At 40.2% G+C, this 17,395-nt stretch overlaps 1 protein-coding gene across 2 annotated transcripts; it reads left to right on the top strand.

Moving 5' to 3' along the window:
- Positions 1–2,347: 2,347 nt before the first annotated feature.
- Positions 2,348–17,395, top strand: tbc1d8b (TBC1 domain family member 8B). Of its 2 annotated transcripts, XM_078265581.1 has the most exons (21): positions 2,348–2,585; positions 5,114–5,224; positions 5,396–5,514; positions 5,784–6,009; positions 6,493–6,733; positions 7,034–7,241; positions 7,343–7,510; positions 7,612–7,773; positions 8,003–8,153; positions 8,345–8,559; positions 9,172–9,289; positions 9,396–9,681; positions 9,774–9,903; positions 9,983–10,081; positions 10,164–10,232; positions 10,347–10,587; positions 10,676–10,741; positions 13,312–13,404; positions 13,666–13,713; positions 13,820–13,917; positions 14,061–17,395. In XM_078265581.1, the coding sequence occupies exons 1-21, from the start codon at positions 2,459–2,461 to the stop codon at positions 14,484–14,486; spliced, it is 3,402 nt and encodes a 1,133-aa protein (XP_078121707.1). In that variant the 5' UTR covers positions 2,348–2,458; the 3' UTR covers positions 14,487–17,395. The 2 variants fall into 2 exon arrangements, with proteins under 2 accessions (XP_078121707.1, XP_078121708.1); XM_078265582.1 differs by lacking the exon at positions 13,312–13,404.

Here is a 17,395-nt window from a genome sequence, read left to right as displayed (position 1 = left end):
CTCCCAAAAACTAAATTAATTTGACGTCAAAATAATTATTGAAACAACAGTGTGAGTACATTCTGTATAGATCACATTCTTCCAAGGAAAAAATATACACTCCCCTAAATATTATGTGCAACCCAAATATGAATATAAACCATCCCAAATGTATTACACAGCAGCCCAATTATGTTTTCCAAGGCAGATCTGAGTTTCTGTTTCAGGAGACAGAGATTCCTGTCAGTGCATGCAGTGTGCACATTTTGGAGTGGACAATTATGTCTGTGGGCTACATGTTGTAGTATTATTATTATTATTATTATGAATTGATATATACTGTAAATATGCTGTGTCTGGCTGCTTACATGATGCATAGAGTGAGAACTGCTCATAATAATCCTGCTGACATCACAGACTTGATGCAAATCATCCAGAGAATGAACTTTGTAGATTTGCTTCTAAAGTCTTGAGATGTTTGATAGAGATCAGGAAACATCTTTTAACTCAGCTCAAATATGACCTCTGCTGTCTAAATGAAGTTATTGCAAACCAACCTCCTCAGTCAGAAAGTGGGTCCTTTGCTTTTGTCTGCAGTAGCCTATATGGTCAAAAAAATACATATAGGGACTGCATGGGCTGTTGATCTTGATTTGGGCCAGTCCCCTTTTTTTCCAAATAAGGGACACCTTAATGCAACAGCAATGGTATTGTAACACTGCATTTTCTTTGATGCAAAAGTTTAGGGAACACCCTTTCCTGTTTCAGCATAACATCTCCTTGCGCAAATCAAGGTCCATTAAGAAACAATTTTCTGAGTTTTGTGTATAAGAATCTGACTGGCCTGCACAGAGCCACAACCTCAACCCCATCCAACAGTGAGTGAGAGCATATTCTTGCAATCGGGTTCCGAAATGTTTTGAAGAGCTTTACCGAAAGAGTGGAGGCTTTTAATGCCTAAGGATTTGAAGTGAGATCAACAGTCACATATGGGTGTCACGTTTAGGTGTCAACATTTTTGGCCACATAGTGTAACTTCAGACACTTCACCAGACTTCACTTTCATGTTGCAAACAATCAACTATAACCGTTCCGCTGTCCGCATTCAATTCAGCAAGTCCCAATGCTTCTGCCAGAAGTTAACATTAATCTGTAGCCTACCACTCACACCATAAATACAAGTTGGGAAAGGATTTACAGTTATTCGTACTGCTGATCTGTTAAAAAAAAAAAAAAAAAAAACTTCCTGGCAAGTGAATTAGCCATCATGGTACTCTCATTTCCTTCAATGAAGCAACAATCATGTAAGTCTGGTGTGTTACATTTTACAGCATTACTGCATGGAGTTAAACTAAGTCATGTTTACACATCACACACTTAGTTTTTATATGTATTAGTGCTCAATAAATTGCTACCATGAGATGTTTAATAATAAGATCCAGCACAGCATAGATCCATGTATCTTGTACAGTTAACATTTGTAGATCAGGTTACATCTTTAAAGTGTATTTGCTTTTAAAGTTTCCCTAGCATTAGTGGTAAGAATGAAAGAGACAATGAAATAAAAGCATTAAAGTGCATGTTTAATTTCCAATCCATGTTACTCAAATGAATCACTGTCACCAAGACCTGCTGATTTTTATGATGATACTATTAGTGTTTCCATTGCATTTAGGGGCCATCCACACGGAGATGCTTTTTGATGCAAACGCACATGTTTTTAGGAAGCAAACTGATACACAGTATAGATATGGCGGTGCTATGCTGTGTAGCTATTGTATGCCCTGCTAGCACTTTGTGTTTTTGTTAATAAAAATCTTTGGTCTGTATAAATCTTTTAATGTATCTACATTTGAACAACAACCACAATAATAGGCCTAATAATAATGGTGTAAACACTACACCATTCAGACAATGTGTAAAATGTGTAAAAATTAAAAAAAAAAATTTACACAGTACAGCTAAAACGTTTTCAATTGAAGATAAAGAAGGCAAGATGATACAACAAAGACATAAATGTAGGCTAAATATAGAGCAAACACTGTCACAAGTTCAGTGAAATAATAGGCTACTTTACAATGCAAAATATTATGTGATTTAGAAAACAGAAACGGAAATGTCAGTAAGGTAAAAAGTAATTGCATTTATTATGTAGGGCTAAAACTTCTCTTATTCGTCTTTTATTTTGAGTTATTAAGAAATGGGTCAGAAAAAAAACACCTACTGTATGTTTAAAGAATGTAGAAAAGCCAATAAAATTCATGAAACAGCTGCTCGGAGAATGAATCTCCCTAGGACCGCCTTCTCGTCAGAAACTACAATCCCAGAATGCCCTGCAGCATTGGCAGCATTTCTTGTCGACGTGGGAAGGGAGGGATTCGGACACAAACAAACGTCCACGGGTTTGATGTTGGGCTACGTTACAGATAGCTGTGACATGTCAGGTGTATTTGATAGATAACTCCATGACATTTGAAACATGTGGCTCCAACCTGATGAGATTCTGCTGAAAAACGCGTTTAAATTATGGGTCACCGAGGAGGATAACGAGTATTTCGTACTGCAAAGGAGACGAGGTTACGGAGAAGGTGGAGGCGGTTTGACAGGTAACGTTAGCGGTTATGTTATTATCACCTCCTCGCATGTGTAGGACAGCCGCTGCGTCTTCGCCGAACCACGTTAAAACAAATTAGTTATTCACGGGTTTACTCGCCATGTGTCTGCATAGCTGTGCTGTCTGTCGTGTATAGGGCGGGTGCTGTATCCTCGTCTACAGAACAAAAAATCCTCATAGCAACAGGTAACGTTTTAAGCCAAGCCAAGTGTCAAAATTACTCGCGTCAGTAGCTGAACAGCTGGTTGATCTTGTTGACACGCCAGCTCGCAAGAGTAAAGGTCTCTTTATGTGTAGCTGACGTCTCAAAAAATTGGGTTTGTTTATAGAGTTGACAAGGAGGTTACATGGGTAAAAGTATTTCTGTCCACTACTCAGTTAATTTCATGTCCTGCTGATTTTACTACCCAGTACCTGTGGTTAGGTTACAGGATGTTCATAGGCCTAAACACTTTGAGCCATTATTGTGTCAGATTTAGACTCCAATCACAGTACCAGCAGACCCAATCATGAAGGCTACTTTGGAGTAGCTATGTTCTAAGAATATACAGATATTACATTTCCTCATGGCAGTTCAGTCAGTTTGTGAATATTTGCACCACTTTCTCCCTGAGGCTAGAAATAAAAGAGAAAACCTTTGCATTTATAATGCCACTGTGACTGCAATGTCAGGAACTGCTGCTCCCTGCCTGGGCAATACATTCGTCAGCGACTTTGTGGAGACATTCGTGCGTAGTTGAGTTGTCATACTGTAATTTAGGTTATATTTTAGCATTGCTAAAATCAGATGAACGATTGTTAAAGCATGGAGAGGGCAGAAAACCCTGACAGTTGTTTTTGCGTGATGCAAACTACTGATTGTTTTTTATTGATCAATCTGTCAATTATTACCAATAGACCAAATCCCAATGCTATTGAATTTACAATGATATAAAGCCAAAAAGGGAAGGGAAACCTCACATGTGAATGTTTTGCATTTTTCCTTGTTAAATTAGTTCATTATAAAAGTGGTCGTTGATTAATCCTGTTGATCAACTAATTGATTCATCAACTAATCATTTCAGCCCAGATCTCAGATCTTTTGTAGAGCTGGTATAACAGCTTTCCCTGTTTTTTGCTACGGAAATGTGAATAATGTATATGTATGACAAAACACACATGTAAGGTATAATTGGCCAGCAATATTATTAGCTGACACATTGATCAGATAATTTAAAATGACAAGTCTTGGCTAAGGAAAAGTCAGTCATGGGTTGCACTACTCCATATAGTTTATTATGAATTTTATTTATTTACTTATATTGAACTGTTTGTATTATTTCCTTACTGGAAGCCAAATATCCCCTGATGGACAATAACTAAACCTAAACACACATTTTGTACCAGTTTTAGGAAAGAGTGGTGCAGTATGCTCAAAGTAACTAGTATAACTGTTAAAACCCCCAAAAATTGTGTGTGTGTGTGTGTGTGTGTGTGTGTGTGTGTGAGAACTCTTGAAAATAGTGGCACCCCCTTTAAATCAGGCAACGTCAAGTGCACCCTCAGGTCCTAAGTTCCCAACATGCAAATGCAGACACAGCCTTGTGTTAACCCCCTAACTGCATGACATTCTTTACTGACTTGGATCTTTAACAACCATTGTCACCTGCCAGCATAAAAGTGATGCTTGTAATACCACCAATGATTGTAACCTATACTTTCTAAGCACATATGCCACAATGGGGCCGCTGTAAGGTAATTACTAGATAATGAATGTTAATGGATGGTGTTCTAGCTGAAGAGAAAATGACCAATGTCCTGATTGGCTGGTTTAATGATAGTGCAGGTTAAATACTACCTGATGGTAGTTGAAGCCCTCTTCAGCACAAGAGCGTTTTATGTCTGAAGTATCTTTTATGTGTTTATGTCAATGCTCTACTGTATGATGTTGTTCTACACCGGTTAAAATATAATAAATTATCTGCATTTGATCCTTTGAATCCTTTACTCCTTGGCAGCTCACTGGTAGAACATATGTTCAGCCGGCAGGCTAGTATGATGCTGATGCAGTGCATTAGTGTGGTTTCACTGCAACCTTGTTAATTATTCATGGAGGGCATGTCAGAGAGGGAGAAGTTGTGGTAAGAGATTTAGCTCATTTTAGTTTGCCTGTGGGTTAGGGTTAGATCCTATTTCTACACTGTCAGTATGAGTATAAAGGCATAGTCTGCGATCCCAGTATTAAAAAAAAAAAGATTGATTGACTGGTCTTTTGATAAACGACTAACATTACGCCTTCGCTAAATTAGCTGAAGTTATTCATATTTTCTGATGCTGTCAGATGGTTGTTTATCAGTAAATGCAGCAGTTAAACAAACATTGATTTGTCAATAATAAAACAATGGAAGATTTGTCATTTTCGCTCTTAGTTTCTTGAATATCATATCTGGTATTTATTTTTCTGATTTTCAAAGGGTTCACATGGCTGAAGATCATGTGTGACACTGGTGGTTAAACATATCGATGTACTGTATGTTACAGGCCTCCTTGTGGGAACTCTGGATACTGTGTTGGACTCCACATCCAAAGTTGCTCCCTACCGCATTCTACACCACACACCAGACTCACAAGTGTATTGGACCATAGCATGTGGTATGTCGCTGTATTTTCATCTTTTCCTGGAAAAATGTTCAATAGTGATGTCAAATGATTAGGTTTGAAAAAAAGTTCAAGTTAAGAGATTTTACCATTTAAAAAAAACCAACAACCCAAACATGATATTTGACTTTTTTGTATTTTTGTTGTCTCTTGACTTTGGGTCAGGTGTCACCAAAGAGGAGATTGTTCAGCACTGGGATTGGCTGCAGCAGAACATCATGAGGACACTCTCTGTTTTTGACTCCAGCGAAGACATCACCAGCTTTGTACAGGGCAAGATTAGAGTAAGAACTTATTGTCACGCTATACAATATTTTATATGATAAAAATTACTCTATGACTGTCAGTTACTTAAACCTGGTTATTTGGAGTCGTTCTTCTGGCCACTTAGCGAATAAGTGTGCGTTCGTCACCAAGAGCAAAATCTACATTACACGCAGTCCTTCTTCCATTCTTGATATAAAGATATTGATTCAAGCAGCTTCAAGGAAGATGACGCACTGTAATGGTATCACCCTCAGTCTGCAGTAACCCTCAATGTTTAATGTGTTAGGGTCTTATCGCTGAGGAAGGGAAATCATCCCTGGTGCTGGAGGAAGATCCGGAGAAGTTCCGAGAAGCACTTTTGAGGTTTGAGAAGTGGTTTGAGCTGCCACCGAAGGAAAAACTGGTCACATATTACTCATGCAGCTACTGGAGAGGCAAAGTGCCCTGCCAAGGCTGGCTGTACCTCAGCACAAACTTCCTCTGCTTCTATTCATACCTGCTGGGAGCTGAGGGTAAGCCATTTCCGTGACATTTATTAACATGAGCAGCCATTTATCTTTCTTTTTTTTTTTTTTTTTTTTTTCTGGATTGGTAGTAACAAAGACTTTTGCAGCTCCTAATGGCCACCATAGTTGGCATTTATGGTCTAAATTGAACATTCTTTGAACATTCTTTCATTAGAAAATAGTTCCAGGTAATTACAGGTTCCATATTGTGGAAAAACCATCATAGCAGACCTAATAGTGGAGGCAGACTTGTAAAGCAGTGTGGATAAAGGATAATACTGAATTTAATGACACCAAGTGACATTTTAAGATGTATTTCTGTATCATCGATTATTTATAATGGCACCATGAAATATGTTGTTGATTAAATGCATTTATATATTTAAAATATTGAGAAATTGGACTTACCCATTCATTCAAGATCCTTGTCCTTCCTAATGTGAACCTTAATCACTAATTTAATTTTAATTTATTGTGATGACTCTGCAGTGAAACTGATCATCTCCTGGGATGAGATCTGGAGGCTGGAGAAAACCTCTAACGTTATCCTGACTGAGAGCATCCATGTCTTGGCTCATGGGGAGGATCACTACTTCTCCATGCTGATGCACCTTAATGAAACATTTGTTATCATGGAACAGCTGGCTGACTACTCCATCAAGCGCCTTTTTGATAAAGAGGCCTTCCAGAGAGAGCCAGCACTCTCCGACCCCATGCAAATTACCAAGAGGTACTGCCTGTCTGCTGCACTGCACCGCTTGACATGATCCTTTTAGTGCTGGCTGCCAAATTGAAGAACCAGAGTAAACATAATGTCTGACTTACGTCGAAAACCATTTGTGTTTGCGTTAACCTGCCTGGAGTGGTCATACAGTGATATTTTAAGGTCAACTACTGTTGTTGTTCACGTTGACCATTTTGACTACTTCCTCATCCAGACTTACACCGTGTGAGTCTGGGTGATGTTCTTAGAAAACTCAAACGTGGTCTTCTGCTCATGACATTCTTTTTTGCTTTACTTTCCCCACAGAGGCCTCGAAGCGCATGCAAAGAGTGAGCAGTTCCGGATGTTTTTCAGGCTTCCCAAAGAGGAGAACCTGTTAGAGGTGCATGAGAGCTTCCTGTGGGTGCCCTTCAGCCATTTTAACACACTTGGCAAGATCTGTCTGTCTGAGAACTACCTGTGTTTTGCCAGCCAAGATGGAAGCCAATGCCATGTTATCATTCCAATGAGAGAGGTAAAGTGAAAACTGGATTGTTAAAAACATTGCAAATAACTTCTCAAATAGCACCCCGCATATTGATGAATCTGTGGTCTGCCAACATTGCCTTCTTCCAGGTTATTAATGTTGAGAAGTCAGACTCCAGCAGCAGGGCTTTAACGGTGTGTGTGCGTGGGAAGAAGGCGCTGCGTTTCACCGAGGTGCGGGACTACCAGCGGCTTGCCAACACGATCCGTAGCAAGTGTGGGATTAGTGCCAGCCCTCAGCACTCTGCATCATCAGAGGTAACGTGTTTGAACCCTTGTTTTCTTTGTGCCGCATTGTACTCTTTACTTACAGTTAGCAGGGCTGTCTGACATTGACATGATATACATTTATGACTAAGGCCATACGAGGCACGTGCCAGTCCCTCATCAATCACTTCGAGGACAACCCAGAGGATGTAACACTGATGGTAGGACAGAAAGACAGCAGCAAGGCTGTAAGCACCGAGGCTCTCATGACTGTTTTCCACCCCCAAGATGTTGAAAACCTTGACCCCAAAATGGTAAATATCAAAGTTTCTTTCAAATTAAACATATTGCTTGTTTTCAGCAGCATGTGATTGTAATGCACCAGAACCTTCTTACGCTCTGCAGGATTGGGGGTGTCTAATCAATTCTGAGGTGGACATAAATAAAAATGAAGCATGCATCTGTTTAGAGATACAACCAGTTTTAACAGTGTTGCAGAGCAATTTGAATAACACTCTGGTGTGTGCTACATGTGCATGACAGCTTAAAGAAAAGATGAAGGAACAGTCTTGGAACATCCATTTTTCTGAATATGGACGTGGCACGAGTATGTTCTTCACCAGGAAGACACGAGACCTGATTGTTCGTGGTGTTCCTGAGGCCTTGAGAGGAGAGCTGTGGATGCTTTTTTCAGGTATTTATACAGCAGACATTACTGCGTGTACAGTAAAGTGTATGCAGTGTCAGTGATTTGTTAACGAAGCCTCGCATGATTGAAAGTGTTAAATACTAAAGTTACCCAACATAAATAATTAAGTAAAACATGCTAGGAGTGGGATCTGTGCAGCATCTGTTTTTGGACTGACTGTGGTTCTGCCTCTGTAGGAGCTGTGAACGACATGGCCACTCATCCCGGCTATTACGCTGATCTGGTTGAACAGTCTCTGGGCACGAGCACTTTGGCGACAGATGAGATCGAGAGAGACTTACACCGCTCTCTGCCAGAGCACCCTGCCTTTCAGAGTGACACAGGAATCTCAGCTCTACGCAGAGTCCTCACTGCCTATGCATACAGGAACCCTAAAATTGGCTATTGCCAGGTACTTTGATTTGTTGTTTATAACAGGTAGAAAAGCCCTGATCGACTCTGATTACAAACACTTAGAAAGCCTTGAGTAAAATACAGGAACCGTCATTAGCTAATTATGTTATGTAGCCAGACGTTTGTTATCACAGAAAATATATGATGAATATAAAAAAAACATGCACACAAAAAACGGGTTTGTGCATTTGCTTCCATGACCATTCTTTATCGCTTCCTTTGTTGTGGTGAGATTATCCTTTGTTTTTTGCTTTTTTAACAGTGACAGGTGAGGTGACGGTTATGGTACAGAGTCAGACTTTAACAAAAAGTTTGAACCCTTAACAGTTTTAAACCCCTTTGTCCTTTACTGTGATTGGTCATGCTATGACATTGACGAGTGCAGCAACTCTGAAAAGCAGAGGTGATTTAAAACAAGGCCACAGGTGATCTAAAACAACTGAAATCATTTTTAAAAAGGCACTGATTCTCTGAAAAACGTACCTTTGTGACACACACACACACACACACACACAGACACACACACACCTTTATACTGGCCTCCTCCCTGCAGTCAATCTTATTCTTACAACTAAAGTAGTCTGTTTTTTTTATATATCCTTTTTTCCAGGCCATGAACATTCTCACGTCAGTTCTGCTGCTCTACGCGAAAGAAGAGGAGGCTTTCTGGCTCTTAGTGGCTGTCTGTGAGAGGATGCTGCCGGATTACTTTAACCGCCGAATTATTGGTGAGAGGGGATGCAATTTTCATCCTGTTTCTGCTGGTAATTTTGGGACATAACATTTGAATGATGCTGAAGTTGCACTGTGAAATGTTGCCAATCTTTTTTTCAGGTGCTTTGGTTGACCAGGCAGTGTTCGAGGACCTGATTCGAGAAAACCTCCCCCAGCTGGTGGAGCACATGACAGACCTGAGTTTCTTCTCGTCCGTGTCCTTGTCCTGGTTCCTCACTCTCTTCATCAGTGTCCTGCCCATAGAGAGCGCTGTGAACGTGGTGGACTGTTTTTTCTACGACGGCATAAAAGCCATTCTGCAGCTCGGCCTGGCAGTGCTGGACTACAACATGGAGGCTCTGATCAGTTGCCACGACGATGCAGAGGCCGTCACCATCCTCAACAAGTCTGTGTGAATACAAACAAAGCGGGACTGAGTTTGTTTTTAACATTACGGTCTAAATGATTGTCTTTCTTTCTCTGATGGTGTTATTTCAGATTCTTTGACAGTGTGACAAACAAAGACAGCCCGTTGCCTCCAACAGTGCAGCAAGCTTCAGTGAGCAATAACGATAAAGCATCCCACTTTAACGTGGATATCAGTGAACTGATCAAAGAGGCCTACGAGGTACAACATGTTTGTGTGTCAGTTTTATTCAGCGATCTCTGTGTTGTGGTTGATTTAACGAATTGTGCTTTGTTTTTAGAAATATGGAAATATCCGTTCAGAGGAAGTCGAGAGTTCACGGAAAAGAAACAAACTGCATGTGATCCAGACACTGGAGGATACAACCAAACAAAATGTGGTAGGTGGCCATTGAGTGTACATTAGTTAGTGTACTTGTATTGTTACTGTGGTATTAAGGATTTATTCAAAAAAAATTTCAGATCCGGGTGGTGACCCAAGAAGTCAGATTCAGTGCCTCACATCTTGACAGGCTTTATAACTTGTTCAAAGTGAGTCAAATGCATGATGCAGTATTTTCAGTGTCATCATACAAAAATGTCAACAGTTGTAATTAAAAAATGAGAAGTGGACACGTTACATTTGTCTTTGTTTTCCTTTTGCAGAGGCAGCATTTCCTCTGCTGCTACTGGACAATGAAGAGTCCAGCTCTGCTCCATCATGACCCCAGCCTGGCCTATTTGGAGCAGTACCAGTTGGGTTTCCAACAGTTCAGCATGCTCTTCTCTCTGCTGGAGCCCTGGGCTTTCTGCAACCCCAAGAGCACCCTCTCCCTCTGGATCTTCCGCCTGATAGATGAGAACCAGGACGGCCTCGTCAACTTTAAAGAGTTCTGCTGTGCCCTTGGCAAGTTCACTCGCTCTCTGCTCTTCGACAACGCAGCGGTTAACCTTAGTATCCCCACTGCTATAATTTCTACTTTCTTCTCCCGCAGATACTTTGTACAGTGGATCGTTCACAAATAAGCTGAAATTCCTCTTCAAGCTGCACCTGCCACCAGGTGAGTGATGAACAATTGAAAAAGCCAAAAATCAAGAAAATCGAAATGAAAAAAGATTCACATTTCTCATGTGACAACTCCTAACCCATGGTGTGGTAGTCACATCCGCCTGTCTCTTATAAACAAAAAAATAGATTTGTCTTTCAACCTGTGTCCTCTCTCACAACATATCTACAGTGAGGATATACTCCTGCAGGTTCAAAGTTCAAGCGCAGCAAGTGTTTTCAGACTGGATCCTTATCATTCTCTAGATTCGACCTAACATGAGAGCAATAACACAACAGCAGCAGACAGAATCAGCCTAAAGTAAAACACAAGGTCAGATGACCATCAGGGTCTGTTGGGCTTGAAAATGTAGGAGTAGTTTATTTAAAATAATCCAGCTAATAACTCAGCATTTGTTGAGTGAGCCAATTGCCCGGGGGTGGAAACTGTCCTTGAATGTGTGGCTTTTCTGCACGATGTGGCAGTGTGTGCTTGAAGGCAGGGGTAAGAATAGTTTATGTTGGGTGAAAGAACTTTGCCATGGCAACGATGGATGTAAGGAGCTGTAGGGGCATTTTGCAGTGGACTAGTTTCTCCCTGAGGAGGATCTGTGATTAGGATGAATTGCTGAAATTACAGCTGACAGCTTAGCAGCAGAAGAGCACTGAGTCACCGTTTGTGATGTGCCAGGCCAGTGAACATCAAGCAGCAAAGCTCGTTTTGTGTCTCATGGCATGATGCTTCAGCACCAAGGACAGGTCCCCAGTACTGAACCCTCACAGACTTTAATCCACGTCACCTGTGACATCGCTATAAGTGTCTAAACGCAGGACGGTGTGAGGGCTCCAAACACTCTCTGATAAGTGGAAGGCTTATAGTGAAGAAGGGAAATGAGGCTTATATTTCAGTATGGACTTTAATGGACTGGACAGTTTGTTGTTTGCTTCTTGTGTAGAAGTAAAAGACTTATTTTGGACCAAATCAAAATATTTGATGTCACCATGGCTGCCATCATTAGACAAACAACTACACATGCATTTAGTTTTTGGTTTTTATGATGCAAGAATCCGCTGTCATCACCTGTTTTTGACGTCACACCGCTATGCGTTGTGGGTTTTTCCCTCATGCAAAGAGTTGTAGACTTTTGGAAAGTGTGCAGGGAGCTGAAAAAGTAAACCACAGTGACCTTAAACACTCGAAACACAGCCCTGAGTCCAGGAGCGGGGCCAAACACTCCATTGATCAAGGAAATGCAATCATGTACTATTTAGAGCTGAGAGTCTGCAGGTTTTTCAGTCCAAACACAAAGTATAGCAGCTGTATGCAGCAACTTCAATGACTACACAGTTACATCATCTGTGTCCTGATTGGTTGAAGGGACAAATGGGAGTGCTCAGAATGTTAACATCAGGATTGCACTTACTATTGACGGATGTACATCTCTGGAGCATGAACAAGTCAACACATGGCAAATGGACTATTACATTACACTGCATCTGGTGTGCAAGTCAAAATTTAGTGTATATGTTTTCACAGCTGATCATTAGTTATCTGTGTGCAAAGGGGATCATGTGATGTATCGTTAACCCGAGGGAAAGGTCAAAATCTGAAGATAATACAAATTCGGAGATAATCAATAGTTTCATTTTCATCTGCCCTTTAGATTTTAAATAATATTTTAGATTTTAGGGGGAAATTTGAGCCGGAGTCTGGCAAGTGAGGAAAGGTCACCACAATCATTAAAGGTGCAGTAGGTAAGACTTATAAAACTATCTTTCTGTCCTATTTGCTGAAACTGACCCTATGTTCCAGTAGAACTACATGAAGCAGGTCATTAAAAAAAAAAAAATCTGGCTCCTTTGGCACCAAAGCCTGCACCTACACCACCTACAGCCTGTAGTGCAATTTGCAAAAATCCACAGCATCTGAACACATCCCTGTTCAGATGCACCAATCAGGGCCAGGGGGTGTGTGTAACTGTGTGTCAATCACTGCTCATGCACACACATTCATTGTCCCTTGTGGGGGGAGGGGCTTAGGATACCATTATGGGCTTTAGCAAAAAGGGGGGGAGGGACTGAGAAGTTGTTGATGTTAAATTTTTTTGGCTAAGTCCTGGATTTTCCCAATCCTACCTACAGCACCTTTAAGGTTCATTCTGTTTGGATCCTGATTATCAGCAACAGATTTCATGTCACAGACGCACAGAATGACTAACCAACATGGCAATCCTCCGGCTGTGCCGCTTATGCTGCACGGAGCTATCGGGCAAATATAATGACACTGCTGGCTTGAGAGGGTTATTGTGTAATCCAGCAGTGCAAACTGACATGCATCCATGAACACAAACACAGAGTCATTGGTGGGGGTTGGAGCATAGAAGTAAAGTATGATGCAATATTTTTCAGGATTGCTAGATGGGGTTAGAGTAGACTGTATAAACTGATAATGCAGTGTATATGGACATCTATGTTTTCTTTAGTCAAATTATTTAACACATTTCATTTACATTGCTCATGTGGATCCTCTATCACCGCTGTCTCTTCATCTTTCCTCTCAGTGCACTAACAGTCGGTATCTTTTAGCTTTTACAGGTAGTCCTTTGCACATAAAGGAACAAAGAATCCAGCACTTTACTCCAGTGCCTGAAGACTCTTCTCACTTGACTAGACTCGCTGGTTAGCCTCTTTACTATTTCTTTTCTTTTAACACTTAAATTTCACCTTTACCCTTTTCCTACGGTGGCCATGAAGGGGAAAGCAAAGTGTTTTGCAATTTGCTGTTGTGTTTTCTGTTTTGTCATTGCGCTTTGCCCTTCAGGACCTCCGTACTTTCCTCCTATATTCTGTCATAATTCTGTTTTGATTTCCTTGAATGTATTGATTGTTTTTTAAGCATTTCTCTATGCAATTTGTTCACATGCTGCTTCTATATTTTAGCATTTGATCTACCAGAAGATGGTGTGATAAGGAAAAGCCCTGAAAGAGGTAGGATTTCACCCATTTGATCACAAACACTACATGGCTATATAAAAAAAACTGTAAATGTCTTAGTTTTGTCTGATTGTTTCGAGTTTGTGTACGAAATGAACAGGTAGAGGAAAAGTGGACCTGCAGGCCTACCTGAAACAATGGCAAAACGAAATACTTAAGAAAGAGGAAACCATCAAGGACCTACCTCGAATTAATCAGGTAATTCAACCCATGTTGTGTTTATTGACTGAAGACACCATTTTCTATCTGAAGTGGCAAAAAGAAATGTAACTTGATATGTCAAATTATCCAATTAAGTACAACATGTTATGTTGTCCATCTTATTTTTTTTTCTATGTCAGACTCAGTTCATCCAGTTCTCCAAGACCCTGTACAACATTTTTCATGGCGATCCAGAGGAGGAGTCGCTGTACCAAGCCGTGGCCCACGTAACCAGCCTTCTCCTGAGGATGGAAGAGGTGGGACGGAGGCTGCATGAGTCGAGCAGCCCACCCAAGTCCACAAAACCTGCCAACACTGCTGCTGCGGAGTCTTCAACCCAAGAAGCTTCTACTACCCCAGAGAACTCCGACACCTCCAGCTCCTTCAACAGTCAGGATGCAGGGCCCGACCTCACAGAGCAGGATTGGTCGTTTTCGTTTGAGCAGGTCTTGGCTTCTCTGCTCAACGAGCCGACCATAGTCCGCTTCTTTGAAAGGCCTGTCGACATTCAGACTAAACTGGGACAAGCTAGGGTTGCCCAGCTGAAGCTAAAGGCAAATAAGTAAAAGGAAACATTAGTGAATTGATACTTTGCTTCTAATTCAAACCCAGAAATCACCATGAATTTCCTTTCTCCACTTGGATAGGGCAGCAGTTTTTTTGCAAGGCAGACAGTGAAATTACTGCTAAAGTGGTATCATAAATGAAAAGGAGACATCAGATTTTAAAATCTGGGGTGCAATGTGTGTGTGTGTGTGTGTCTGTGGATTCGATGTTCAGGCAGATGATGATCAGCAACGATGGCTAATGAAATAAATAACTTCACTTAAGTCACTTTAAGACACAAGCACTGTTGTTACAGTCCACTGACCAACACCTTCAGTGCATTTTCATGTCAGGCCTTGTTGCATACTGTAAGCTGTCGTTCCTCAAATCTGATTATGCATTAGGGTTATTCAGTCTCTTATGTAGCCTCAGATTTTTTGGATTTTATGGAAATTGAGTTTGACACATTATTTTTGCTTTTATGCCATGGAACACATACAGTATAGTTTTGTATTGTGCATGGGACATACAGTACTGTCCCCTATATTTAGAAACATGACAGAAGAGTTTGTCCTTCTGTCTGTCTCTGATGTCATGCTGAGGTTCAAATCCATAACAAATGACTTTGACAAGGTCAGGAAGATTCTCCCTCTGGATATCTTGATATATTTTCTTTTTGCAGATAACTAGTCACTGCGATAGTGAAACAAACTGTAAATGCTAATGTGTCCCGTGACTTCAGTGTCTCCTGTTCTTAGGCAACATTAGTGTTATTCTGTAAATGTCAATTTATTGTGAGAAAACACCAGCATTCCAGTTGGAGACAGAATAAACCGTAGTACAGTGAGTAAGGACAAGCAGTAGTGTTGTCCCTGAAAGCCATAAATTGATTTCAGAGATTATCTGAGTGAGGATGTCAGATACATTTAATTGAGAGCATGGAAGATTCAATTATGTATTATACATTTGCAATAACACGCGAGAGGATGCCGTACTGCCACACTCATTTGTCTCGTTCCTCCAACAGCAGCACATGCAGTAACAATATTTTAGCATGACTTCCAAGTATGTCATACTGGAAACTATGGTCTGTCAAGGTAAAATAGCTTGAATTTATAGTGCTGCTGCAGGGAAATCTTCTGCATCCGCTTCAGAAAGCAGTGTGTTATCTTCAGAGTGTGATTGGTTGATGTACTGTTCGCTTATGTCCGTCTTACTGTATTTGTAGGATGTTCTCTAGTATAAGTGCAGCATTTTGTACATAAAGATCAGTTTAATAGTCATTTATTGTATTATGAGGCTTAAGATATGGAGCTTTTGAAGGACATTTTGTTTTATCAAATCTCAGGGTGCAATTTGTGTAAAATAATAAGGAGAAAAGGGATATTTTATTCAACCTGGGATATATAAAGTATATTATATATAGCTTACAAATGTCTGTAACATTAAAATATAGAGCATGTGTAGCATAGTTACAGGATTCGCCACATTATGCTAGCTTTCAATGAACAGAAACTATTACTGCTCGCTACAGAAAGCCAGATTTGACTTTCAGTATTTCAGTTTCCTTTTTATCTGTGCAGTTTCTGCTTCTTTTTGTTTTTGCTTCTATCTCAGTGAATCATTTGCACAGTTGTTTAAGATTCATACTTTGTTAGATATGCCCGTATCTCGGCCAGATCTCAAAGGCATTAGATTCCAAAAGGTCATGACTGTTGCAGCTGCAGCTTGTCATCTCAAGGGGCCATATTCATAGAGCTTTATCTCTGCTTGTCTAGGGGGGGAAAAGTGTTTTAGAAGCTGTTAAAGCGCAAGTGCAATTCTGTGTCCTATACTTGTCTTTATTTTGCCATTTGCTGTTTCACTTAAGATTTTAGGACCAATCTGAAATGTATTTCATTTTGTAATTATTGGGTTAATTGATATAGATTGTTTAAGTGAGTTCTACATACTCCTTTGAAAATAAGCTTTTTGCAAACACACATTACTCATTCAAACTGAATAGACAAATTTCTCACTGGTTACATGACTAATAGAATATCAAAATACACCCCATTCATTTTTGATGTGTTGTCACTGCTTAAATCCAAAGCTCGATCTGTGGTTTCAGGCTAGTACCTAAAGCCATAATGAGACGACTGAAGTGGCAGAGTTTCAACAGGAGAGCTCAGCAACCTTTCAAAACAGCAACTCTATTTCCATTATTTAAAACAATCATCTCCGACCATGGTCTGACCATTTCAGTAGGGGTGTTCCCCGGCAGTTTCATGCTGCATTTCTAACGTCTCTGAATGTCATGAAATTATTATTATTAAATGCAAATTACAACCTCTTGTAATCTTTCTGTGAGGGTTTTTCATTTTATTTTTTTCATGTCTATTTCTGACTATTTAATAATATCTTTGAGATTAGAAATTTTGGCTCTCAAGAATTCATTTGTTGGGCTTGTGAAAGACAGACATGTTGAAAAGTGGTTAAGACAAAACTAACCTTGTGATGCCCACTAATGTCCAAACTATTTCTTTAGGCATAGCTTTTGGAAAAAGGCCCCATAAGATGATGTTTTCTAGCTCCAAATAGCTAGTGGTTTCCACTTGGTGGGGAAATAAATGAAAGGAGATACTTTGTCGGAACAGTGGAAGGAAATCTTCATCCCTCTGACATGCTGTCAGATTTGCCATTAAGCATCAGAGTGTATACAGTAGGCATGGATACTTCTCCAGCTCCTGCATCACTATATGATTAATCAAGTCCTTAGATGTGCAAGTGTAGTCTACAGCTTTTATAGGCTGTAGTTTTTGATCAAAAACTTGTTTTGCAAAATATGTGAAGCACAGATATTTCTGTTTACCTGCTTGATTATGATTTATTTATTTTGTATCTCCATTCAAAGGTATCAGAATAAAGAGTGATGCTTCTATGAATAATA

The sequence above is a fragment of the Sander vitreus genome, chromosome 13 (assembly GCF_031162955.1).
Source record: "Sander vitreus isolate 19-12246 chromosome 13, sanVit1, whole genome shotgun sequence".
In the NCBI taxonomy this organism is placed as follows: domain Eukaryota; kingdom Metazoa; phylum Chordata; class Actinopteri; order Perciformes; family Percidae; genus Sander; species Sander vitreus.
This window is presented reverse-complemented; position numbering and strand designations above follow the sequence as displayed.